The sequence below is a fragment of the Corvus brachyrhynchos genome, unplaced genomic scaffold, assembly GCF_000691975.1.
Source record: "Corvus brachyrhynchos isolate BGI_N302 unplaced genomic scaffold, ASM69197v1 scaffold26, whole genome shotgun sequence".
NCBI lineage: Eukaryota > Metazoa > Chordata > Aves > Passeriformes > Corvidae > Corvus > Corvus brachyrhynchos.
In genome coordinates this window covers 11,541,630-11,569,207 of record NW_008239324.1, presented here as the reverse complement: position 1 = coordinate 11,569,207, position 27,578 = coordinate 11,541,630, and the positions used below count along the sequence as shown (strand labels likewise).

At 38.0% G+C, this 27,578-nt stretch overlaps 1 protein-coding gene across 4 annotated transcripts in view; it reads left to right on the top strand.

The window, feature by feature from the left end:
- The window catches only part of PHKB (phosphorylase kinase regulatory subunit beta), a 68,327-nt gene extending 41,049 nt beyond the window's left edge, over window positions 1–27,278 (top strand). For 3 of the 4 annotated variants that reach the window (XM_017740989.1, XM_008638802.2, XM_017740991.1), the window contains 17 exons: window positions 1,754–1,809; window positions 1,975–2,068; window positions 5,561–5,644; window positions 5,833–5,937; window positions 6,743–6,825; window positions 6,906–6,996; window positions 9,355–9,416; window positions 9,503–9,665; window positions 10,472–10,553; window positions 12,668–12,725; window positions 14,472–14,562; window positions 16,131–16,333; window positions 18,458–18,592; window positions 21,942–22,071; window positions 22,456–22,563; window positions 23,890–24,030; window positions 26,274–27,278. In XM_017740989.1, the coding sequence (XP_017596478.1) occupies window positions 1,754–1,809; window positions 1,975–2,068; window positions 5,561–5,644; window positions 5,833–5,937; window positions 6,743–6,825; window positions 6,906–6,996; window positions 9,355–9,416; window positions 9,503–9,665; window positions 10,472–10,553; window positions 12,668–12,725; window positions 14,472–14,562; window positions 16,131–16,333; window positions 18,458–18,592; window positions 21,942–22,071; window positions 22,456–22,563; window positions 23,890–24,030; window positions 26,274–26,411 (1,824 nt within the window). In that variant the 3' untranslated portion in view covers window positions 26,412–27,278. Of the gene's footprint in view, window positions 1–1,753; window positions 1,810–1,974; window positions 2,069–5,560; window positions 5,645–5,832; window positions 5,938–6,742; window positions 6,826–6,905; window positions 6,997–9,354; window positions 9,417–9,502; window positions 9,666–10,471; window positions 10,554–12,667; window positions 12,726–13,511; window positions 13,603–14,471; window positions 14,563–16,130; window positions 16,334–18,457; window positions 18,593–21,941; window positions 22,072–22,455; window positions 22,564–23,889; window positions 24,031–26,273 lie in introns of all 4 variants that reach the window. The other variant, XM_017740990.1, reaches the window with a different exon arrangement.
- The last annotated feature ends 300 nt before the right edge of the window (window positions 27,279–27,578 follow it).

The following is a 27,578-nucleotide window of genomic DNA, read 5'->3' as shown; positions in this document are numbered from 1 at the left end:
AAAGGGTGACTTACATTTTTGAGTGTTTTATCTGTTATTTTGATCTGTGTTTCTCTAGGCCCCTCCTTGTGATCCTCCAGGCTGTGACATGTCAAATGACAGTGAAAGTAACTTTCTGTTTAATGTTGCAGCAATCCTGTAGTTGTGCTGCAATGATAGTTACATTTTTCCCACAATACTTTGAAAGATCTAGTAGTTTTTAACACAGACTTTGTGTTGTGCCAGCTGTGCATTTGTGTAGTCTTGGCCTGTGTTAGAACCACCATTTAATGCTGTAAATGAATCCTGTCCTTGGCTGTGTGTGAGAGGCAGAACTCATGGGCTATATACGTTTTACAGGCTATGGTTACACAGTCCTGCTAAGTTCTTTATTTAGAGGGTAATAATTGAGTCTGAACTTGAAGACCACTGCCCAGGTTAGATGACAGGCTGTCTACAAATCAATAATCTTGGAAGGGGCTCTCTCATTTTCAGGTGGGGTATTTGTTTTATACACAATGATTATGGCCGAGTTTTGGGTTGAGTTTTCCTACTGTTCATATTAATGCAAGTGATAGCACAATGATCTTATTCTGAACACGAAAATCTTTTAATGTCACTTCCAACTTCTTCATCTGGTGTCTTTGTGCATATACTTTCATCAGAAACTTATTCCATGTGGCAAAAAGTCCAAAATTTTTAGTGCAAATGTGTTGCTGACAGACTTCTGGGAAAATGTTACCAAGAATTTCTTCTGCAAATCCCTGAGATCTTTATTGATACCAAGGCTCACAGATGCCTGAGCAAGCAATTGTTCCCTCTGAACTTCTTGTTCTGAATCTTTGTCTACCCTTCTATCATCACAAAAAATGCTGTCCTTTTATACAATTGATAGAAGATGTGTTTAATTTCTGTCATTCATGTTCTGGTAGTCTCTATTCAAAAGCAGGCAAGAAACATTTTTAGCAATGAAAATGTGAGCTGCTCTTTAGTTCTGTCATTTTACAGCCAGTGAATGCCAGAGGAGTGAACAAGGACTAGGGTGGTTGTTCATAGCTCATTCTGCCAGTGACAGAAAAGGTGCATTGCCAGTTCGAGACCCAGGGAGTCAAGTCAATGATCTCACCTAGCATGTTGAATTCACTCCTATTTGCATGGCTTCCTGATGTAAAATGCTAGTATTTATTTCAAACATGAAGTGTCTGTGTAATAATGCAAGGAAATGCAGCTGTCCTCTGTAAAATGTAATATGTCTTTCATGTCACTAAAGAACAGCTGTCTGATGACAATTTTTCAGAGTAAAGGGTTGAAATCATCAGGTCATTATTCATAAGTGAATTTTATTGTTTACCCAAAAAGCTGAATAATTTCACTCATAAAAAAATTATGTATCAAACCTTTAGGTCATATTAGGCATATAGGAGATATATTGATTGGATAAATTCTAAATTTTTGTATGAAATAAAATGTTTTCCCCATGTAGTTCTTCTTAATTAAAGAAACGCCCAAACTAATCCAAAAAATATAATGATTACCAGAAGTCTATTTATTACTAATTCCCAAAATTGTGTCCTGCAGAGTATTATTGGTAGTATTCCTGTAGTCTTGAGGTTTACAAATCTTTCAATTTGCTCACACCATAAAAGAAAGCAATGCAGACAGTGGTGTCTGTCATAGCTGGGAATTGTTTAAATAGCTGTTGTCCCTGGTCATGCTATATTGAGTACAATCTTTAGTTAGCAATGCTAGTTATGATTTTCTCATTATTTTCTAGGGTCCTTTAGAAAATGATGTGGTGGTACATGTGGCCCTGATAGCAGAAAGCCAGCGGTATGTATTTACTTTTGTTAAGTACCTATATATTAAGGAAGGGTTGAACAATACATCTGAAATGGTGTAGAATAAAATACTGCTACTTGTATATATGTGCTTCCAAGAGAATTGTTAAAACTATTCTGTGATTTGTCATTAAATTTATCTGTATTTCATTTCTAGCCTCCAAGTTTTTCTGAACACATATGGAATCCAAACTCAGACCCCCCAGCAGGTGGAACCAATTCAGATATGGGCTCAGAAAGAACTTGTCAAAGTAAGGAATTCTGCATTTAAAATGATTAATCCATCTGTATATTTCTTTTGTAAAAATAAGGATTTATATCAAGCTATTACCCTTGTATCTCCCTAAGCTGTTACCTACATTTTTGTGTTCTCCTCATGCAGTTGCAAGGTGTGCTGGCACTGGAAGTTACAGATGCCTGGAGCTTTCAGGGGAACGTGGGAGCCCATGTGTTCTATATTATCTGATTAGGCTTATTGCCTGAGCCACTTTCAAAGTATAATGAATGAATAATAAAATTTTAATAATATTAGTAGGTTGGTAAACTAAATGAATCTCAATGGAGAAACAAGCAAATGAGCAATAGTCAAAGAAATGGGTTAATGCAGTAGGCACAAACCATCATAGGATTTCATAGTGCAGCCCCTGTAACAGGCATTATCCACATCTCTGTCACTGTTTTCCCTTGGATTGACTATATCCAGGAAGTTTCGGTTTTGAAATCCTTTTTGGTTTAACTCTTTCGCTGAGCACATTTAAAATCCCACAGTCAGAAATTACTGGGATGAAGGATCATCTTCAGGATCCCCTTCATCCTCCCTGAAGGCCTTGTTTTCTATAGGGACAAGAAGTCTCCTGAGGGACTTGACTCACAGTCCTAGGCTGGCCCTTTTAGGCCTGTTTGTAGATCAGGTCCACAAAGCTCCTGTCTAACCTTGTGTTGTGCAAATGGTCTCACACAAGAGCGATGAATGTCTGGGGGCAGTGCAGTGACAAACTCTCGTTTGTCAGTCCCGAGGTAGGACAGACCACGCACCGTGTGGGGCTCTCCCTCAGAAATCAAGTCACATGGCCAATGCCATGATCTGGATCAGGAGTCTGTAGGACACAGGAAAAAAGTAAACTCACAGATAGAGAATATAGTGATATATTTCAGGTCTCGTAAGTTTGCAAGGATAACAGGTGTACTAAACCTGGCTGTGGCTTATTCAGAAAAATGCTTACCCTAAATAATGGCTGCCACTAACACTTGAGAAGTACTGAAACAGAGAGAAGAGAAATATCCATGTTTCCATTCATCCTTGTTCATTTCTGAACCCATTTTTACTCACTAGCTTTCTTGATAATATATTCCAAAATATGTTCTCTTTGTCTGTATCTGTCCTGGAATTCTGTACCTGAAACTTTGGTTTAACAAATGACTACTCCATAACTTTACCATAGAAGTATATATTGTCTCTGTCATCCATCACTTCTTTAGTTTCCCTGACAAAAAGATGAGACCTTCATTAAGTTTTATTATCAATTAAATTCCTATCTATGAAAATGTCTGTGTTAGGATTTATTTTTCTAAAGCTGTTGAGATATCTGGCAATTCTGACACTTCCCTTATCCTCATGATGGGTAGGTACATCTGCCTCATCAAAATTTACTTTTCAAAGAATGCCATAAAAATATTAATTCATCTGCTACAACACCTCTTCCTAATGGGCTTCTAATAAAGGCTCTAATAAGAGCTGTGAAGTAGAGAGAGTGTTTGGGGTGTTATGAGAAGTGGGTTTGATCTCTGGGCTTATGCCAATAATCAGTATGAACCAAAAAGCAAATAAACAAAAACTCTGGTATTATTTGTCATCCTTTGTGGGGAGAGGAAGCCAGTGATGGAGAAGTCATTGTATTTTGGGGAACAGAAGGTTGATCCATGGAAAATATGGATCTCAGTATTTCCTACACTGATGCTGTCAGTTCTAAGGAGTATTTAATTTAATCAGAAACCTTTGAACTGCTCTAAGTAGCACATGATAGCAGTTTAAATCTCTGGACTTATTAACAGGCACGTGTCCAAAAAAGCGCTGTAAAACAAATGGATCGGGATTGAAAGTAGAACTTGAAGTCAAGTAAACATATCCACAAAGCGGAGAGAGAAAGAAGAGATAAACAATAAAATGGGACAAGACACACGTAATACATAGGAAAATGTACATCTGGAGTGGAAGTATAGCACAGGAGAGGAGCAGAATACCCCTGGCATGAACTGAGAGGAGGAAAGGGAGCACAGAAACAGATGGTGTGCAAGACCACTGCAGTTTGGTTCATGCTCATAAATCAACCCAACAGCCCAGTCTGCTTTCACAGCCATTTCTTGCTATTAGCAGCTTTAGTAATCCAGAATTGAGGGCTTTTATTTTATTAAAAATGAAAGACCAAAGGTTCTTGAAGCAGCTGGACTTGAATGAAACTGTGCATTGTTACAGTGCCTGGTGCTGCATCTGAGCTTTGATTGTAACAGATCAGGATGGAGAACTATCACTAGAAGAGGAAACTGCTTTAGTAGCCTGTGTGTAAACATGAGGCCTCAAGCTAAAGAGTCTTCAAGGAGAGAGACAATGTCACAACGCTAATGCAGCTCTGCTTTTGTTAAGAAAGCATTTGATGTTCTGCATTCCAGAAAAATGCAGCTCCTTTAAGTGTTAAATTGCCCTGTCTACTGCCATTCTTCCAGTCTCCCTTATTTACCACAGAAAGAGGTTCAGCACTGTTTGGCTTTGCTATGCGCAGATGGGTTATTGAAAGCTGTCAGTGTTCCGATGTCTCCATCCTTTCCCACTTGAACACTGTTCCTGACTCTGGATGAACAGGTCATGTGGGTAATTTTGTTTATTTTCTTTTTAAAATAGTTCTTGGTATTAAGGCAGAACCATGTGGTAGGATCAGGAAGGCCTAAAGCTGACAGCAATAGAAAGCTGTTGAGTGTAATGTTTGTTCAAGTGTTTGCTTCCATTTGCTTCTGAATTATCTTCCTATAACATAAAGAAAGATTGGACTTCAGAAAATTTTCAGAATTCTGAATATTCTGCAGTAATGATGGGTTCCTTACCTAAACCGGGCCAAATAAGGAAAAATTACATCTTTCAGTCAGGTTTAGCTGATACATTTACACTCTATTGCTCCCAGATTAGTTGTTTTCTTATGGTTTTATTTTCATACACTGTAATAAATGAAGATTATTTTTTGCAAAATTTTATCAGTTGAAGTAATGCTAGGCATACATAACTCTAATAAGAATCAAGCTATGAATAATGAGATAGTTCCCTCTTGCTTGTGTTGCTGATGCATTAATTTTCCAGATTTGTACTAACATTTGAATAAAGATCTTTAAAGGATTCTTATGTTACTCTTCTAGTTATGTATCCACACTGGAAAAGCATTACAGAAGGCAAATTCGGCTAGCCAATACATGCAAATGATCTTTAAAAAAATTATTTCAATAAGCAATTTGAAAAATCAATAAATATTTTACTTATGTAGAAAAGTAATAGGAGCAAGAAATTAAAAAGAAGACGTAATATAGGAAACAAGAAGTGTTTTTTAAAAAAACCAACCCTGAATAGAAATAACAGCCACATTTTCTGAATCATTTTCTAATCAAAGCAGACTGCACACAGCCTTCTTTGTGAGACATGGCAGGAGCATGAGAAAGGCTGTATCTAGGTTTATATCAGTTTTCATGGTTCTTTCTCACAGGCTTACTTCCATTTGGGAGTCAATGAGAAACTGGGATTATCTGGAAGACCGGACAGACCCATAGGCTGCCTTGGGACATCAAAGGTTGTTGCAAGAAAAGTTTATATTCTTGTTATTGCTATGTATTTAGATAAACGTTTAGTCTCTGTATGATTTTAACTAGAATTGACATGTAGTGTTATTTTATGCATGTATCTGACTTTCAAGTCCTTGTATTTGGCCCTTATGAATGTTTTAAAGAGAAGATAAATGGAAGTTTTCTCTCTCAACAGATTTATCGAATACTAGGGAAGACTGTAGTTTGCTACTCGATCATTTTTGATCTCAGTGATTTCTACATGTCTCAGGACGTTATGATGTTGATTGATGACATTAAGGTATTTGTAACTTCTCATCTGAATAACTGACAAAAACAGTCTGTAGAAGAATAAACTGTGCAGTCTGATAAAACAGAAGACTGACGGAGGAATGCAGTACAGTGTGTATTATTGTAATACAAAAACTTGCTGCTAGAAAGTGTATTGAGACAAATATCCTGTCAGCCCAGTGTGAGTTCTAGTGAGTATCTCTGTGTGACAAAAAAACTGCCCCCAAAGTGATTGGGAGTACTTCAGGGCAGCAAGCAAATTATCATTTGTTTCTTTGGGAGAACAAACGTTCTTGGCTGAAAAAAGGAACAAGACTGGTGTTTACAGGAAATATGAAAGCCTTACCTGGAGGAAACACTACTTGATTTTGCACAAATAGTAAAACCTGCCCCCCTTCCCTGTAAGGTCAGCAGCAGTGCAGAGCTCACCTGCCACGTGCCCTGGGCTGGAGCAGCGATGTCAGTGCACGGAAGGTGGCCCTGGTGATTCCATGCCCTGGCATTCAAGCCTTGGATCCCCTCACACCCTTTCTAGGTCGTTGCCTGTAGTTCAGAGCACTGCACTGTCTCCTGGTTTGCTCCCTGATCCATACATTTGCTTAGGACTATTTTCAGAACACTTAGGAAATAGCAGGGCTTGACCGCAGCTTGTACCTGTTGCAGAAACCTGTTGGTGCTTTAGTAGCTAAGGTGTTTTTAACCTGTTGGTGTTCTCAGGGCTATCAGTCTTTTACTGTCTTGTACTGTGTGTTCTGGTAGGTTGTGCTTGTTGTGTTGTTTGGGATTTTTTGTGACTGACATGCTTTCCTGCCCAGAACGCCCTGCAGTTCATTAAGCAGTACTGGAAAATGCACGGCCGGCCCCTGTTTGTGGTACTGATCAGGGAAGACAACATAAGGTAGGGAGAGAGAAGAGCAGGATTTGCTGTGTGGGATTTACCCAACTGCAAGATTAATGGAATTCTGTTTCAAATTTCAGAGGGAGCAGATTCAGTCCCATATTAGATATGCTGGCAGCCTTTAGAAAGGGAATTGTTGGAGGAGTGAAGGTTCATGTTGACAGAGTACAGGTAAGATGTTTCTCCTGACTTTTGTGTTCTTACCTTCTGGTACTGGTACATGTATTCTTGCTATTTTTGGGGTTTATGTGACTTCCAAGGATTTTATTTAGTTCATAAAAGTAAGGAGTCAAGACTCAAGACATTTGGTACTATTTTTTTTGTATCAACAGAAACATGGGTTTATTTTAATTCCTTTTGATGAGTCTTTTGAAAGTCATAATCTTCACAGAGGATTTTCAGAAGGGAAAACGGTGTTTTTTGTTAGGCAGTCTTGTGAAATGACTACCAAAGGATAAAGCCACGGTGTCAAGCACTAAGGGATTTCTTTTGATTAGGTAATCACGGAGGGGAAAAAAAGGTGCTTCACATATATTAAAATTCTTACAAGAACTAAGATCTAGTTTGAACATCTTTGCTGTTTGGATGAATCTCAAAGCAGGAACATTCCTTCATTAAAATGTGAAAATTACCAAGACAGGTGCTGATTTTACATAGTCCTATGTGCTAGTTAATCTTAGTTTACACCTATTGAACTATTGGGTTTTTTTTAAGAGAGAAGACTAAAGACAGAGTAATGACTTCTTGTTCCCTAGAAAATCATTAATTTGTAGAAGAGCTGGGTCATTTGTAAAGGAAATGCTCCTAGCCATGGTGGTTTAAGATATCCTTGGAATCTTTAAGTATTTATGTATTTCTGCTGATCACACATAGGTTGTGTAGTCTCTCCTGGTACAACTAAGTCTTCCTATAGCAAATGCCATTACTGCCCATGGAAAACCTTTCATTTGGCTGCAGGGTTGTTGTTGTGGTTTGGTTGGTTGGTTTGTTTGTTTTTTAAATTTAACTGCAATGACTTTCTTGCCTTGCAAGAAAGATTTATCAGACATTTTTCCATCTATCTGTGTCCTTATTTTAAGCACTACACTGGACAGCCATCAGGGAATAAACTTTCCCTTCCATATTCACTGACCTTCTGGAAAGATCTTTTTTCTAATATAATAATTAAGGAGGAGTTTTAAAGGGTTTAAGATGTTGACAGCCACTGGTCTTTGCTTTATTTGTTAGCCATTAAAAAGAGCACATGGGAAAACTACAAACAAATCTTTGTTTGGCTTGAAGGCCAGGGGAGATGGTGGTGGGTGCCTTTCCTGCTGGGATACTGTGTGCTTGCTCCAGCAGCTGAACTGGAATCTCTGTCTTACTGCACAGTTGTCACATTTTATTAACAGTCTTGTTTCATTACAGGGGAGGATTTGGGGAAAAGAACAAGGGACATGTCTAATTCATGGCGTTTTCTTGAATAATTCATTTATTCCAACAAAATATATATTGATCTTTGTCAGTTGTATTCAGCTCCTTCCTTTAGGTGCACATGTTAAACATGCCCAGAGAGAATCTGTCTCTCTAATTGGGTGAATACTCTTTTTTTCCTGTAAAATGTACCAAATCTGATTTAAGATTTTTTATGCTCAGAAGATTTGTGGCTCTTTTCTGATTTTTACCTTCATTGTCATCATGTGTGCAAGCAGATAGGCAAGGCAAAGAATGAATGGCACCAGTAATAAAAGCAAAGCAGGGTTTTTATATTCTGTCATCTCAGAGCGTAACAGATCAATGTTTTACTGCAACTCATGTACAATGAAAATGGAATATAAAAGTTCACAAAACACACTCACTTGTATTTAGCTAATGAGAACCATCAAAAGCAGTCTTAAGAATGCTGTAGTACAATACATTTCCTCTGGCAGTAGATAAATAGGGAATTCGTATAAATGCAGAGTGAGTGAATTGTAATGACTACATCAGATAAATGCAACACTGCGTTTCAGGTGTGTAATCTTTTGAGATGGAAGTATTTGTAAGATGCATTTGATGTGCAAACTTAGGCCAGGCCTGCTTGGATTAGGGAATGAATAGAGTGTAGGAATGTTCTTTGTAGTGTTTGCCTGAAACATCAGTGAAAATGACAAGAAAACTGCCTGGCCTTCAGCCATCCCTGGAATAATGAGCATTGGGACCCAGAACATGGGGACTGTACAGGTGTCTGAGGAATGCACATCCTCCATCTCAAGTGTTTTCATCAGACTTGGATTTTGGGGGTTGGGCATTGCTCGATGAAGCTGGCCAGGGCAAAAGAACAACAGAACATGACCAAAAAGGAGACAGCAGCCCCAAGAGACTTCTGCTGTCTTAAGCTGTCTTTTTCCTCATGAAAGAGGGAAGATATTCTGAAAGTGTAAAAATATTTGGAACTGTAGATAAAAAAACTACTTTCTCAGTGGAAACCACCAGCAACATACTGAGATGAAAAGATAGCTGTATAGTTATGTACATATTTTAAAATTTGTTTTCAATTTTTCATTTCAGACATTAATATCTGGAGCAGTTGTTGAACAGCTTGACTTCCTAAGAATCACTGAAACAGAAGAGTAAGGCTATGTGTAAATAGTAGTGATGACTTATTTGATAATTAAAATTTTCTGAACTATGAAGAAATTAAATACTTATTTTTCAGGGCTCCTGTATTTAAGAGTTTGGAGGAGCTGGATCTTCCAAAACATTCAAAAGTTAAGAGACAGTCTAGTACTCCCAATGCTTCTGAACTTGAGCAGCAACCAGATGTAAATATTAATGACTGGAAAAACAAGTCAACGTATGAGATCCTGCAGAAACTTAACGTAAGAAAACTTGATAAAAGTACAGTGTAACTTCATTCTCATGAAATAAGAAATTCTGTTCTGATACTCTTTTTACCAGCAGCCTACTTAGATCAGCAAGATCAGTGTTGTGGCACAGCTAATAACATAAAATGTCTGAAGTTCCCCTTCATACTCAGGGAATCTTCCTCTTTATCTTATCACAGAACTTCCTGGCCCTTCACATGTAGCTGTTGGCTCTCAATTCTCCCAGCTGCCCCAATCATCCTTGGTGCTAGTGACCATCTAGGAGGGCATCCATTTGTCATGTGTCTTAAGAATAGATATTTTATTGACAAACTGTAGTTCAAAAGACTTGAGCAGTGGGTATTCACTTGGATGGACTGGAAACTTCTCAATGGCATCAAGGGATAGTTGCAATCTGGCATTTTTCCTGCATCTAGAGGAAAACTACCAGTAACTGTTCTGGATCTAGTGTTTGATACACAAGTATTCTGCTTGGTTCCCTATTTCATTACAAGCATTTCTGCTGTAAGTGACAGGACCTGAGAATGAAAAACCAGGAAACTTTTCCCAGGTTAAATTATTACAACTTAATATGATCCACAGAGAAGCCTCTGCAAGCAGCAGTGACAAGGATACAGCATACATAGGGTATGGAAGAGTTGTGAAATCCCCTTGAAAATAAAATATGTAGACTTTTCCTTAAATTGAAAAGAAAAAAGGCCCTTTGGTTTCACCTGAAATTTTTAATAGCTGTTCTGGTTTTGCTTCAGTGAAAATCTGAAGGCTATTTGTGGTTCTGTTGTTGCTGTTTTTTATTTAAGGACTGCAATTGCATGGCAAGTCAAGCGTTACTCTCAAGTATATTGCTTAAAAGGGAAGGGCCGAATTTTATCACCAAGGAAGGTAAGAACTTCTTCCATTTGACTGTTCTGAGCATTGAGGAAGCAGCTGTGTGCTGAGTTGCAATGAACATGAATAATAGCTGTGCATGCCAGCAGTTGTGTAGCTGTTTTCTGTGCCATTTAAAGCAATTTCTGTGTTAAATAGGACATGCAAATTGATGGTGTGGTGGGGAATGAGCTGCTGGATATATGAACTCTTTTAGATTGTTTGTAGGCCAGTGCTGTATCTGGTTGTAATTTTGAATGCATAGATTAAAAAGAAATAGAGGATTTGACCTTACAAAGAAAATCAAAACGTAAGTCTATATGTCTGTAACAGTCTGAACTATATGAGGCTTTATACTGAATTTTTATTCTGCTTTGATGTAATCTGACTTCAATTCAATGTATCTGTGAAACTCTGTTTTGTATTATGGCTTTGTTTTAAAGCACAGGGTCTAAGTTCCTGTAATATAATTCTGAAAAGGCTACTGAGGCTTTAGGATTTTGTGCTGGAAAGTTTGGTGTTTTATCTTTTCTTCCAAAGACTGCTTTTTAGCTGCCTTTGTATATATGAATACTCCTCAGAAAAAGAGGGCTTATTAATTAAGCAGTAGGACTTCCCACCTCCTGTTACAGAGCCCTGCTTCTTAGTTTTCATGTGAGATGGCTGGTTCATGTGGAGAAAAGTTGTCATGTTGACATAAACATACATTACATCCGTATTGCTATGTTAAAAATGTCATAGAATCCATAGGATATCCTGAGTTGGAAGGGACCCACAAGGATCATCAAAATCAGCTCCTGGTCCTTCACGGGACAGCCCAACAATCCCCCCGTGTGCCTGAGAGCATTGTCCAAATGCTTCTTGAGCTCAGACAAGCTTGATGCTGTGCCCACTGCCCTGGGGAGCCTGTTCAGTGCCCAACCCCTTCTGGGTGAAAAACCTTTTCCTGCTATGCAAACAGCCTGCCCTGACTCAGCTCCAGCCATTTCCTCGAGGCCTGTCACTGGTCACCAGAGTGAGAAGACCTGTTCCTGCCCCTCTGCTGTCCCTTTAGAAGATGCTGCAGACCACAATGAGGTCTCTCCTCAGTCTCCTCTTCTCTGGGCTCAACAAGCCAAGTGACCTCAGCCACTCCTCACGTGGCTTCTCTGCTAGATCCTTCACAATCTTCCTGTGTCTCCTTTGGATACTTTCTAATGTCTTTTTATTTTCCTTCTGTTGTGGTGCCCAAAACTGCACAAAGGAGTGGAAAGCCACATAAGGCTGATAACCCAGTGCATTGGTGCAAGTCACGGTTGGAATCTGCACATTAGGCCCATGTAGCCTCTGAAGTGGCCTTTTCCACCAGTTACCTGGAGTGTTGTGAGGCTTTGGGAGCCTCAGGAGCTTTCTTCAGTCCTTTGTATATTGTGTTCCTTACTCTAGAAACACCTCAAGGCAGATTCCCTAACCTCTGTAAGCAAGCAGCATTACCACCTACAACCATTGGATCATGATGATGAACTTAAAAACTGTTGAAACCAATTAGATCCAACGAAAGTGCTGTTGTGCCTCTGAGTATTCAGAGATAACTTGTACAGACCTTTTTGTGCCATCCCATATGAAACAGTCGGTGATGGTAACCTTTTTAATATGCACCCTGTATTAAATGCTCTGAGTCATTAAGACAAAGAGTTCCCTGCATTCCCTGCATGGAGACTACTGAGACTGACATTAAATAATCAAACAATCAATGAAACATAAATCTAAAACCAGAACCTGCAGAACCCTGGGTTCTGCAGTTTGAGGATGCACCTTATGATGGGGTGTACCTTTATAGGCCAAATCTGTATATGGATTAATCTTCCCCAATATATTGTAGGAATAGGTGATATTATAGGTGTCTCTATAGCATGAGCAGGAAATTTAGCCGAAATCTGGTTTGGCTTTTTGAATTACAACATATACTGGGAGACAGAGGACTTGATTGCATCTGAATTTTAGATGTTGAGCATAATAGATAAGTGCTTTACTCAAGCAGATTCGGAATTAACTGGTCTCATCAAACTTGCCTTATTACTGTTAAATTAAAACTGTGCATCTTTTTTTGCTTGTGTTTTGTTTTTCTTTTTTCTGTTAAATGCCTTTAGGTACTGTTGCTGAGCATATAGAAAGAATCTACAGACGAGCTGGCAGCAGAAAGCTCTGGTTTGTATACAAATATCGTGTTCCTTCTGGCTTACACCAATTTTGTTTTCCTAATGTGTTTATAGAAAGTAAGGCTGAATTCTCTCACACTTAAAGGAGGGAAAATGACAGCTTTCCTGACAATTGTATTGGTGCATGGCAGCTGCAGGTCTGGTTTAATAGACTTTAAAAAATTAAGAAGCAGTTTCTTACTGTTTTCTTTTAAAATACGAAAGCAATAGGCTGGTTTTGCACTGAGTGCTATTGCCAATACACAGGCCTCATTAAATTAAAAGAATGTGAGTAGAATGTTAATATTCTTATTTCTTACAGGGCATGATAAAATATTGTCAATAGCTTTATGTAGGATGGCTGGTGATCAGATATAAATCACTTAAGCTGATGCACTAACTCAGATTTATTGCCCTGAAGTAATTTGCTTTGAGCCTGACTTTGACACAATAACTTTAAAAGGTTTCAGCAAGCAGATTGATATTTACATGTTATTTATTAATTTCTTTGCCCTGAAGCTCAGTAGAAGTTTAATTTCTTTTTATCAAAGTCAAGCCTGTCCTGAACTCTGTTCTCTCACTCTGTAACTATTTGTAACAGGTCAGTAAATATAAAAGCTGTTTTTCATTTTTGTCTCTTTGTACAGTTAAATGGGCCTTTGCCAATAATGAGGTAGAACCAAAATACCTTGGTGGTATTTTTTGTAAATAATAAAAATCAGAAGTATTTTTCGAAACAAAATATGTAAACTATTTTTCATTTCTCTTCCATGATTGCCATGTGACACACATATAGGTTGGTGTTGCGCTACAGTGCTGCATTTGCACAGAAATTTTCTTCTTCTATAACCCCACATATTACTACTTTACTGGTACATGGGAAACAGGTAAAGTGCCCAGAAATCTGAAGTGCAGCTCTGTGAGATTATTTTTTTTTGCTTCTTTGCATTTTGATAGTATCAGCTAATGCATTTTTGAAATGCTTTGCTCTTGATCTTAAGAAGTGTGTAGCAGTTTTCACAGGAATCAACATCAAATGTTTGAGTTTTTTACTAACACCGTACAGTATTACAGCTTGTTCCTCATCTCTGCAGATAAATGGTTTTTAGTAGCCTCAAAATCTGTGCTAGAAAAGCTTAATTACAGGTCTGTTAGGTTTGTATTGTGTCAATAAATTGTTATTAAATATATTCTTATCTCTGACTATCAACTGCATATATGCAAAAATGTGGTTCTTAGAAGTTACAGCTTGTTTTTAACCTAGCAGGTGACACAAGTCTCTTCTTTTCATGCCACACATGCAAAGTATTACCTCAGCATGGAACACACAGCAAAGCCTTGGTGTTATGTGTTGTACTTTCTCTTGCAAAATCTTCCTGACTCTTCCTTAAATAGATTTAAAAATTACCAAAGTTATCTTGCAAAATGATGAAAATGTCATGAAAGAGGAGCTGGGATTTCTTACCTGTCTTTGTTCAAGATGATGTCGAGAAGAGAACAAGAAGCTTTTTATGGAACTGGTAGTTTAATGAGTTCTATCTAAATATATTTTTGATCCATTAACCTATATCTAAACTAAAAAATGAAAATCTACAGAAGATTGCATAAAATCTGATCTGAATTCCACTTTGTAAATAATGTATGTATTCACTGAGTTAATTTTGAGATCTCTGCTGTTGCAGACTTCAAATTGATATCTGAATTCATTAAACTAGCATGTGATATGTAGTGGGATTGCTCTGTTTTCTGCCCTCAGGTCTGTTGTGCGCTTCGCAGCAAGTCTTTTAGGTAAACTAGTGGACAGCCTTGCACCATCTATTACTAATGTTTTAGTTCAGGGCAAGCAGGTAAGTCTTTGCTCCTCAGAAATGTATTAAGGAATGATAACAGAAACTAAACAAATGGCTTGTTCATTTTGAAGGCCTCTGATGCTTCTTTTAAAAGTACCCAATGGCTAAAAAAAAAACCTTACCAAAGAAGAAAAATCCAGAGAAAATAGAGATATGTTTAATAATTGTATTTGGAATTGAATAATAATTTTAATTAATGACGGGATAAGACTGAAAAGACAGTTCAGGTTTTAGGGAAGAGGGGAAGAGGCCATGATTTATGTAACTCCTTGGGTTTAAGATCTCTGGTGAGACCTCAGAACCCCTTCAAATGCCTAAAGGGGCTCCAGTAGAGCTGGAGAGGGACTTTTGACAAGGGCATGTAGAGACAGGACAAAGGGGAATTGCTTTAAAATGAGATAGGGTAGGTTTAGAGTAGATCTTAGGAAGAAGTTCTTCCCTGTGAGGGTGGTGAGGGCCTGGTGCAGGTTCCCAGAGAATCTGTGGCTGCCCCATCCTTGGGAGTGTTCAAGGCCAGGTTAAATGGGGTTTGGAGCCAGGAACGTTGGAATGAGATGATCTTTAAGGTCCCCTCCCACTCAAACCTTTCTGTGATTTTATCTATATGCCTTCTTATTCACAAAAGTAGAGGGAGTAAAGTAATAAGGCATCTTTTGAAAGACCTCTTAAATGCAAATCTCTGTATGATTGAGCATAAGACAACCTGTGGGTGGCAGCTGAGCAAAAGGTCTTTCAGAGTTTTCTGTTTGAAAGAAAGTTTGATCATCAGTGTTTTTTCCTTTCCTAAGGAGGACATTATTTTTCTTCCTGAGCATAATAATTTTAATTAAGTTCACGAATAGCTGCTTCCAAATAATACTAATTGAATATTTCTGTATTTTTGTATTAAATATATGTATGTGTATACTTGCTTATGTGTAATGTTGTTGTCTTACTCCAGACTGAGTGCTACTCAGTGGTAGAAGAAACTACACCTGCATGCAGCATAATTTAAGGCTATTTGCAAGTTTTTAACCTCGCTTCCCTTCCTTGATCACTTAATAACAATGATCTTTATTAGAGCAGAAAAACTGTCTTACTGACAGTAGATTGAAAACAAACCAGAATTTTAACAAAATTCCTTTTTTTGTCATTAAACAATCCAGAACCAGCAATACATTTTATTAAAATCAAGGCTGTAACTTTTAGCATGCTAGTAGGAATAGGAAAACAAAATATAAATTTAATTCTGAATTTTAATTGAGCTCCACATCTAAAATGTATGAAATTATATAACTGTCTAAACCTAATGTACAGTCCTGATTATAACCAAAGCAATGGTCTTGTACTTGGTATTTTAATTTGGAAAAGTATGTTCCATATTCACTGCGGTTGTTAGTGAAGTTTATTACTTCAATAGCATCCAATTAATAGTATTAACAAGCATCAGCCATTGGAATAAAATTACCCTTGTATTGTGAAATTGTTAACAAGCAAGGCAGAGTTGATGCAGTTTAGTTTCTGAATTGCTTTGCAGAGCTTTTGTTCCTGTCCCTATTTTCTGAACTGTTTTCACTGTACCACAGGTGACACTGGGAGCTTTTGGCCAGGAGGAAGCAGTTATTTCTAACCCCTTATCACCAGCAGTGATTAAGAACATCATCTATGAAAAATGCCAATTACAAGATGAAAGAGAAGCTGTGGTGCAGCAGGAACTTGTCATCCATATTGGCTGGATCATCTCAAATTCCCCAGAACTGTTCAGTGGAATGCTGAAGATACGCATTGGGTCAGTAAAGTATCTGCTCTTCTTTATTACTGCTGGAATTGCAGGGCAATGTACAGACTTCAGAGAACCACAAACTTGAATCGAGGTTAAAACATCATTTAGCTCCCACCTGTTCTATTTAGTTCTTTGGCAAGGTGACCTACAACGACGCTGTGCTGGAATGTTGTCACATTCCGTGGTATCTGCATTTACTTTGCTACCCACAGAAGTTAATTAATTTTTCACATTTAGGAGGAGAAATGCATTTGAATAAGCACTTCTTTGAAGAGGCCAGGTGCTACTGACTGAGATTTACAGAATCAGTGAGCATGCTTTAGAATCAGAACTTAAGTCTTTCATCTTCCATATTTTTTTCCATAAACATGTAACATTTCAGCACTGGAGGTAGATACCAGCAGCCTTTTTTCTAGCACACAAGATTCATATATCTTCTTTAGCAGTACATTCCAGTCATCATAAAACCAAAAATTGCCTATATTACGTTTAACTGGAAGTACATCTATCCTTTTGCACTTAAATGCTTTTCTGTCTTCTCTACAGATCCACGTTACTCCTCTTTCCTCCCCTTCCTTATTCTCTGTAGCTAATCCTTTTCGCAGGTTTTTTTTTTCTCCCAAGGTTAATGCTAGAGATTCAATTTCCTTTATTTCAGTGTTATCACCCACTCCAGTGAGCAAAATTAACCTTCTCACAGAAAAGCCGTTCCAGTTTGATAATGATTTGATTTAGTGTCTTGTTATTGATTTGTTTTCAGGGTTTCATGCTGAAATAGATCAAGTTTCTGACAGCCCTATTACTGTAAAAACTCCCAGCCAACTGACTTGAATTCACCTCTTATCAGTGAAGAGCTCAGCAGAAGGTCTGGTCTTGACTTTGGTGTGGCTTGTAGGCCACTGCAAAGAGAAAATACCAGCAAGGGACTCAGACACATTTGAGTCATGAGTGGGGAAAGAATTCCTGAGCCAGTTGTGTTGTTAATCTTAGTAACAAGAGAAGGACTCTATTCACCCGCTAAAATAAATGAAAGTACTATGTTCTGCATAATGTGATGGGCCCATATTGCTTAACACTCCCTGGTATCTTGCACGGCCAATGCATTTGAAACCTCAAATGTTAACCAACACTGAATCAGCTGGCCAGACATGTCCAAATTCTGTGTAGTTACTAAGAATTCCTTAGAGAAGAAATAACTTGCTTATATAAGCAAAAACATTCTGCACCTTGTTGGCTAAATAGTTAAATGACCACAGAATGTGGCTATAGAGATGACAGCCTAAATCTCTTAAGAATACACTGCATTTTCAGATAAACACAGAAAGGCTCTGACGTAACCAAGCCTTGATCAGGTGTTATGGACTATTTGAAGAAAAAACAGTTACATTGCCTTTTGTTGGTAATGCCTACTTGAACTGAACCAGTGTAGAGGGTAAGAGGCTGAGCTCTGTGCTTATCTGGCTTCAGGTGTATCTGTACGTTATTTCATCTTTGATACTGCATCAGAGGCTGGAGCACTGGTTTTACATAATGTGCACAATAAAACTCGGCATTTCCCTTCACCATTTTGCCAAGTTCTGCCTCTTTGATACCTAAAGCTAAAAATCTTCACTGTTGCTATATTTTTATTGAATCAAATTTTCTTTAAAAAAGAAGCAGAAAAACAAAGCGTGATAGACTGCAAAAAGGAATTTCAAAGGCTAAAAGTAGACATAAGCCCTGAAGTCTTTTTAAATGTAAAATATTGTAAATTTTATGGCTTTTTAAAACTCATCAGCAAAATGCATATATTGTCAGAGCATAATTCTGAGCAGGAATTTTAACATCAAAAGGCAGGTAAATGTTTGTCTTAATGAACATGGGATATAGGGAATGTAGTCCAATCAATTTTCTCTATGGAAAACATGCTTCACAACACATTTCTTAAAATCTGTGCATTATCCCTTTCAGCTTGTATCATGTTCCAATCAAACAGGAAGAGTAGGAGAATATTTGTCTGATATTTTATGCATGTCCTGACAGCCAAATGGCAGGATTGTGTGGAATTCTTATGAGCTGTTTTATTAGACTAATTTTTCCTATTTGGAAACTTTGTATTTAATGAATAAATATATTCCTCCCCTTATGTAGATGGATTATCCATGCTATGCAGTATGAACTCAAAATCCGTGCTGGGGATATGCCAGCCAAGGACTTGTACCAGATGTCCCCCAGTGAGGTGAAGCAGCTTCTGCTGGATATTCTTCAGCCTCAGCAGCCGGGCAGGTAATGAGCTGTGGGGTTGTGGCTCCTGTTTTTATTCAGAAACTTCTGTTCAAGTACATTTCATTCCTGAACTACTTTGTGTGCACCTGAAATCACCACGCATCTGTAATCAGTTATGTAATTATTCAAGGGATGGTAGCAAAAAATGCACTTTTTCATTCTTTCACATGGGGCCAGGTTCTAGAATTGTTTCTTTTCTATTGCATATTCCCTTTTCAGCTCTATCTATGTGGAAGTCTCTTTACTGCCACAGACAAGAGATCTGTCTGCTATAATGTGAACCATTACACTCTTTGATGTGGGGAAAGGAGCCAAAAATTACCCAATACCTCTACTTAAGTAACTTGTAAGAACAGTTTGTCTGCTGTTCAGTGCCCTCTTTCTTCTAGGTTATTATATGAATAAGAGCAGATGTTCTCTAGAATTCTTAGAAGATAGTGGTACTGCCTGAAACTTGGAATCTTTTCTCTGAGCTGTAACCAGCTGCCAAAAAGAACATTCATTGTGATACAAAGTATGCAAGACAAAAGTTAAAATTGTAATATTTCCATTTAACTGTATGGATAAGAGTGAAGTTAAAACTCTTCCTCTTGGTTTTACTTCAAGTTAAGTTCAACTTTGGCACATGATATTGCTGGTAATTTCCATAGTCCTTGACTGAATGGATGATGGGTCTTTTCTCTCAACCAAGAGGAATTACACCACACATCCTGCTGCTTATGCTCCTGCTTTATTCAAAACACACCTGTGTTTTTCCCCAGTCTATAATCCCTGAGAAACAACCTCCTTAAATTGGTGCCTCATCTCTCAGCCCCACTGGCTCTGGTCTGTATCTCCCAGATGCTTTTCAGAGTCTTGTTTGTGCTTATCAGTGCTTGCTGTTTAGTTGCTGTCTCTGCTCATGTTGGTGCTGACATTGTCCTGTAAAACCATAGCAGAACAACCCCTCTGCAGCATTTCCCATTAAATATTAATGCTCTTTAGGAAACAGTTTGGTCAATCTCAGTAAGCAATTCAGGCACCATCCTTCATCAGAGATCTTACCTGAGTTGCCACAGCAGCTGCTGCTTTTGATTCCTGTAACATGTGATGGGTAGGTCACTGAAGGGCACTTGGGTTGATTTTCTGAGGATGAGGATTCTTTTTTGGGTTATCTGAGTACAAAAGCTCGCCAGCATATCCTTCAAAACTTTCAGTCTTTTGACTTCTTTTCTAACTTCTTCCTGTACAGTATTACTAACTCATTTTTCCTTGCCCATTAGTGACTTGTTTTTAAAAGTTCTCTTCCTGCCAGGAAGTACAAAATATTTTTTTTTTTTTCTTTTCCTACTCTTGTGATTTTCTTTTTTTTTTTAGGAAGAAAAATCTCTGCTAATGTGATACCATATCTCACTGCCAGTTAATTTGTCATACAGCAAGGGCTAATGGTCTATTTACCTCCCTAACAGTCTCTCCACAACTCACCTCTCTCCAGGTTTTCACAGAGGGTAAAATTTTTGCAAGCACAAGACTCTACAGATTACACTTTTTAATCTATTTATGTAGGTCACAAGATTGCAAGTAACCCTTTTTAAATGGAGCATTGTTCTTTTAATGGTCCAAACAGTTATAAAACTCACTTTACTTATTCAGTTTGCAGGACTCTCTTCCTTACTCTATTAATGTAGATGGGTCAGAGCATTTTGTCATCTTCAAATACATATTTTTTTGTATTAAGAAAACAACTTGTTATTTTATCACACCACCTGACTTTTTGCTTTTATGGAAGTTTTCTTGTCCTAATCCAAGGACAGAGCTGTGCAGACAATAGGATGAAACTGTCATAGTAGACACAACTTTTTGGTAGTTGAGCGTATAACTGAGAAGTGATTTATGAGACACTTTTCCTTAACTTGTCATGTTTATCCAGTACAGTTATACAGAAAAAAAGCCCCACTGTGTGTTGGGTCAACCCTGGCTTTATCGTATTAACTTTAAACATCTCCTTTGTTCTGAGAAAGTGTATCCCAATTACCTAGAGCTCAAACTTGTTCAGAAAACACACCACTTAGTGATAACTTTTTTCCTTTTTTTTCTTAAAAAAAAAACCCAACAGAAAAAGCCAAACCAAGACACACTAAGAAACTTAAGTGTGAAACCATGCATGGAGTTGTCAGAATTAGTGTTCTCTTTACTGGTTGTATCTCAGAAGGAATTCTCACAATTTCTCTCCAGTATTTAAGAGTAAGGGTTTTTTAATGCAAGGTATTTTAGTAATTTCATCAAGCACACTGGTGGCTGCAGGAAAAGGTAATTTTGCAAACAAGTAATTTTATTCTAAACGTGTCATGTTAATCTACCAATACAAATGGAGCAAAAACTAAAATTCCAAACTTATTAGTGCTGAATTAATTTGAGCTAGGCTACAAAAGTTCTGCAAAGCAATATTGTTAAAGTTGATCTGGGAATTTCCTTTTTTTTTTTTTCCTTTTTTTTTTTTTTTCCTTTTTTTTTTTTTCTTTTCAAGCAGCCTACCAGAACCAGGTCTTAGAAATATAGAAAGGCATGTTGCAAAGCAGTAATTTAATTGTAGTTTTTCTAAAAAATAATGTGTGTGTTTATTTTTCTACTTAAAATTCAAAAAGCAAGTAAGGACTAAGTAACTTCAGGAAGTCTTCTCTGTCAAATACATGCAGGACTGCCACACAAAACTTAAATCTGTCTTATGAATCCACCAATTAAATCATACCCATGGATGCCACTTTGTCAAGTTCCATTGCTGGTGTCTTAAACATTTTGGCTAAAGCCCCATTCCTATAGTAACACTGAGAAGAAAAAACCATGAAAATTAAATTCCAGACTTCATAGTTTTAAGTAAAAAAGAAAAAGGTTGGGGACAGTATGCTTCTGAAGGCAAACAGGATTTGTGATTCATGAAGAATATAACTCAGTTTGTTCAAAGCCTTAGTTTAACAAAAGCATTCTGTTGAATTTTCTAAATTTGCAGGCCACTTGTTTTCTACAGATCATCAGGAACAACCCCTGCCTTCAACAATTCTGCTGAAATGCATTTTTCTAATATGATTAGACCTGATGAGTTTGATCTACTACCGTTACTGACCTGCACTGGATGGATTTCACAGTTGCTGGTTTTTCTGCAGTTCCATAAAGCACAGACACCCCCAAGGGTGCCATGGTGATCTCTGCATGCTGAGCCCTTGTGTTTGCTTTAGGGTGCACCTCAGCAGGGAGCACAACCTGTGCTGTGAGTGCAGCAGGAGATGGCTTTGGGGTCACTGCTCACCTGCCTGCTCCCAGGCCAGGGCTTTGCAGTGCCAGGTTTGCTGAGGGTGTCCCTGTGTGCCCACAGGAGCTGGCTGAACAGGAGGCAGCTGGATGGCTCCCTGAACAGAACTCCCGCCGGCTTCTACGATCGCGTGTGGCAGATCCTGGAGAGAACCCCCAATGGCTTAATCGTGGCAGGGAGATTCTTGCCCCAGGTAAACCAGCACAGAGTCTCAGGTATTGCTGTTCCACCTGACAATAATGGTGAAATGTTTTATCATTAATGGTTATTTTTACTTGGAGTAACTTGTTAAGTGGGGGAAAAAAATGTATTTTCAAGTTTTCTTTTTTATTTGGAGTAAAATACAATTAGAATAGAATAAAAGCAAACTATTTCTCTTAAACCACATTTATAAAACCGTAAGTGTAGAAGATTCTTTCCAAGTCATGGACTCTGAAATATGCTCCCTTTTTGATCCTACAGCAGTTATTATATCTTAGTTGAGTATTATCTGTTCAACAGGAAAGTAGGCTCTGCTGCAGGGTGGTTTTGATTTAATGCATGTGGTCTTTGAATAAAAATATTACTTGTTTTTCAGCAACCAACCTTATCGGATATGACGATGTATGAAATGAATTTTTCCCTCCTAGTTGAAGATATGCTGCAAAACATCGACCAGCCACAATACAGGCAGATCATCGTAGAGGTCTGTGGCCAATAATTAATGACATTTTATAATGTGCCTTAGCATGTTACAGCCTAAAACAAAAAAACAGATTCATGTATTTGAAGAAATAGCATTGTCCATATAAACACTCGCTTCAGTGGTTTCTCCATCGATTGCTTATGAGTAACCAGGTTCCTGTTACATGTTCAGAATAGAGCAAGTTTGTGATGTTCTTCCCCTTTGGCAAATATTAATGACAGTACCAATATAATTAGGTCAGAGAAGGTAAAAATCTAATAATTCTGAAGTAGCTTTCCTTCAAGTCCTTAGCCTTTTCCTAACAATTTTCTAGATCTAAGGAAAACTGCTCTAAAATAACCAGCTTGCCTTCTGAAGGGTTCTTCTTTCCCTTTTTGCTGAGGCTGTCTAGTAGCTTTTAGCTGTCTAGTAGCTGACGTAAGTAGCTTTACACTACTGAATCAGCCACCTTCCCATTTCCTTGTGTTCCTCATCCTAACAGTAAAGCAAGAGGCTGTTTAAATCCTTCCCCACCACTGCATATAATGTTTGCTTTTAGAACAGATCAGGAGCAGCTGCACCGTTGCTGGCATCTGTGCTGTCTATTCATTGCAGCATTCATTGTTAGTCCCCAAGTCCGTGTCCCTGGTGCTTGTGAGTGCTCCTCCCCAGGAACATCAAACCCTTCTCAATTCTGGCTAACAGCTCATGGTCAGGCTGGTTGCAGGAACAGCCCCCGTTTTTGCTGAAAGATAACCAAATTACCAAGCCCAAGGTGGCCAGAGCAAACTCCACTGCCTACCTGTAGATACTACAACAGGACACTCATCATGTTCACCTTCCTATTTTAAAGCCATTTTATATAAGGAATGTAAATTCTGATGAAGAGAGGCTTTACTGCTCACTGTTGTCTTTGGTTTTTATAAACTTTGTCATAACAGAATTTTGCCATCTGTGATTATGCCTCAGAAGACCAACTGCTGAGGTTCAGTGTTTGCTGCTTTTCACTCTCTCCACCGAGCACCAGCATTTGTGCAGCCACACAGTGAACTGAAGAAAATGGAAAATAACTTCCCTGGCTCCCAGCCAAGTTAGATGTTAATGTCAATCATTTACACTGTGCCCTTACATAGGCAGTCACCAGCAATTGTAACCTTTATAAAAGCCTGCTTTTCCAGTGATTCTTTTATCAAAGTCAGAATTCTATTATCTGTGCACTATTACCTGTGCCATTATTAAATGGCTTCCTGCTTCAAAGAGGCATATGCAATTACTAGCAGTGCTATTATGTAACCTGAATTCTAAAAAATGAAATTTAAAGTCTTACAATCTTTTTCTGCCTTCTAGTTGCTGATGGTTATATCTGTTATTTTGGAGAGAAATCCTGAACTAGAGTTCCAGGACAAAGTGGACTTGGACAAAGTGGTGCAAGAAGCATTTCATGACTTTCAGAAAGATCACAGCAGTCCAAAGGGAGCTGAAAATCAAGTGAGTGAAATATTGCTGTTACAGAATTTACCATTCTTATTGAAGTTAGTTCTAAGTGTTAATTCCATGCAGTTCAGAGTAAAAAGCAATTGATAGAAGTTCAGAATGGAACACAAACAAGAAATTAATATATCCAAGTGCTGCCTAGGTCTGCAAAGAGCCTCTAAGCAGAGATGAAAGAGGTGCACTTTACTGCTGAGTTGTAAATTCAAAATGTTATGGTAAGGAGAATACTCAGTGTTCCATGGCTCTGCAGTGGAGTCTCAGTAAAGCTGGAAGAGTTATCCTCAAAGGGGAAAGAATTCATTAGGAAGGACACTAGAACTGAGAAGAGTTAAAAATAACAAAATAAAAGAAAAAAACTAAAGCTCAGCAAGGAAGTGTGAACTGAGGATCTTATGTACACAGAGACTAAGAAAACTTTAATAACCAAAGGAGTCATACTGACAGTATTCAAGTAAGAACTTGCAATACAGAACTGTTCTTAGTTACTGATTTTTCTGCTAGAGTTGCATTCATGATCTGGCAAACTTTTGGTTAAAATTCAAATAAAGGAGTAAAGGCTTTTAATATTTACTTGACTAGAATTACAGGTTTTATGCTTTAAAGATCTCTAAATATTCTCACTGCAAGTTTTGGTGCCTCAAAGCTCTGAAATTCTGTAATAAAGCCAGGTTTATTGGACTGGTTGAAGGAGAAGATAGGAGTAAAGCAGTGGGCCAAGTCCCAGATCTACTGAGGATGATCTTCCTCACTCCAGCTGGCATTTTATTGTGCACAATATATTTGAAGTCATCTGTGCTAGCTCTGAAGAATCTATTGATTCATTCATTGACATGCACCAGCCCTTCCTCTTGCTGAATTTAGCTCCTTTAAAAGATGAGGAAGGATGTGCTGCTTAAGAACTCTTTCAAATGTTTCAATGTTCACTTTTTTTGCCACTCATTTTTTGTACTACAATTTGAAAGCAAGCCAAATACCCAGCCCCAGCAATGTGTCAATTTCAAAATACCTTTGTTTAGGAAAGAACACAATTTTCTTGAAATTATGATCCTTTTGGTCCATGTTGGAGGGTAGTGACTCTGTGGCCGTAGCAAAACCACCCATCAGCTGCACAAATGGCTCTCAAGTGCCAGCTCCACACAGCATCTGGAATTTCCTACTGACTTCTGTGACAAGCTGCAAATCCCCAGTGGCTAGAAACAGAAAGGAAAGTTCCATGCAAGCCCCAGTTTTTACTGGTGCTGCCCTAGCCTCTATTGAAGTGATGAATTTTTTTCTCCAAGCCCAGACCTACTTAGAATAATGCCTTTTTATCTCTTAGAAAGAGCCCCCAGTTTAGAGTTGTGAATAGTATTTAAGATTGTTGTTGGAAATTCAGCTCCTTGCATTAAAATTTTCTGGCACCTGACTCTCCCCTATTCCCAGATGGATTCTGCTGGCAGTTAACTGTAACCCTGTCTGGGATTGTTCTTAGGGTGTTCTGTCTCAAGGTTTCCTAACACTGCTAAAAATTCCTCAGTTGTCTGAACTATGGTCTTCTATTAACTGACTTGCAAATATTCTGAACTTTGTTAATTCCCTGTTAACATGTAATAAATATCAAAATTATTTATTCTAGTAAGTTTAGACACACCCTAAAGCTACAGAAGTCTTGTATTTTCTCCATACAATCTCTGCCCTTGATTTAATAAAAGTAATCAATTTCCTGAATTAAAGCATTGAACCTTTTTTAGAGCAGCTAGTACATAATTTGAGAGTAAGCAGGTGTTTTAATGTCACTAACTGTGAAAAACAGGTGTTCAGTGAAGGACACCTATTCTGGTGATCTGATTAATGAATGACTTCATGTGCTACCTGTGGTTTGGATCTTGGATTTTTTCCTTCTGAATAAATCTTCAGTCAGTTTACACCTCGTGTACACCCAAGGCCCTGGCTCACCATTCTACCACACAGGCATCACCCAGCTGCATGTTTTAGGAGAGCAGTTGTACTCTGTCAGCTATGACATTTTAAAAAATGTTAAGAAGGTGGTATCTGTGCAGTCCTGGAAAACTCAGTGGGAAAGTAGATGCAGGTAAGTACATATGGGAGAATTCTGAAAATTGAGCAGAATTTTTCTCTAGTTTTAGAGTCCAAAAAACACATTTGCATTTTTAACATATTTGATTTTGTTCTTGTTTCTCTGGGTTTGGCTGCTTTCCACATTCACACTAATGGCAGCCTCCTTTCCCTCTCTGCAGAGTGACATGACTGCATTCTACAACACCCACCCACTTGGAAAAAAGGGAACGTGCAGCTACTTGAGCAAGGCTGTGATCACTTTGCTGCTGGAAGGGGAAATGAAATCAACCAACGATGATCCTTGTACCATTAGCTAAAGCTTGGCACACAACACAGGAATTGCTGTTTTACTTAGTGTTCTATGTATTTTTCAAGTATACTTAGGGTACTGTTTTGAGGGGTAGCCCTGGCTAGTGACACAAACGCATCCTACCCTTTGCTGAAAGAAGTGCCATTAAAGATACCAAGTGCCACCAGATTTTTTCCTTTCTCAACTATGCAGCATGAAACTGAGCACATGACGTTAGTCCTGTAGTGTTTAAGTTGAATGGGAATGTATTTATGATCTTATGCATTTACTGTAGCTGGTAAATTCAAGGGAATGGCAGTATGAGATTTTGTCTTTATACCTCTATTCATTTATAGTTGCAAACAAGTAGAAGATAAATTAACATGCATACCAATCAGTGTAGAAATACAAAAACTGGATTATTTTCTTATTATTCTACAAACAAATTGGAGGGGAAGTATTTGTTATTCTCTTAAGGTTTTCTTTATCAGTTCAAGTGACACATTCATTTAATGTGTTGGGTTTTTTTAATTTATCAGTTGATAACTTGATATACAGGTTTCATCCTAATAGAGCAATTTTTTATCTCTAGCAATACACATCACTGTATTTTCCCAGTTGTTATTTAAACATCTATAAGTTAAAAAGGGAAATGTATGGTAACACAATCAAACTTTGTTTTTAAAAAAAGGGCAAATAAGCTGTATTTAAAATTAAAATCAATGAAGAAATAACTTTGTATTACATATGGTATCATGGCATTAAAGAATTCAAGATATACTTATTTATTTCCTAAATGTGTGAAAACACTATATGCTCTATGCTTTATTTTGGTGAAAATAATAAAAAGCAAATGCTTGTAAAAAAACCCCGTGAATAAAAATACTTTAAGTGACATGCAAAGCGACTCCTGCTGACTTTAAGGGCAACCTTTGACCTGCTATTGCAACCACCTTGAATCACAGAAGTGCCTCTTTTAGCAGCACAAAACATACTAAAGTTCTAGAACAGGTCTTTAAACGATTTCCTAATTAAACTGATAGTGAGGAGCTGCAGCTCAGCTGTGACTGATTTATTGCCATGCTGATGTCAAAGGCAGGTGCTGTTAGAGGGCAAAGCCAGTGGTCCTGCTGCTCCCCTTGCTGTAACACATTTATCTTTGCAAGCAGGAGGACAGGGATGCCGATCCAGAGGA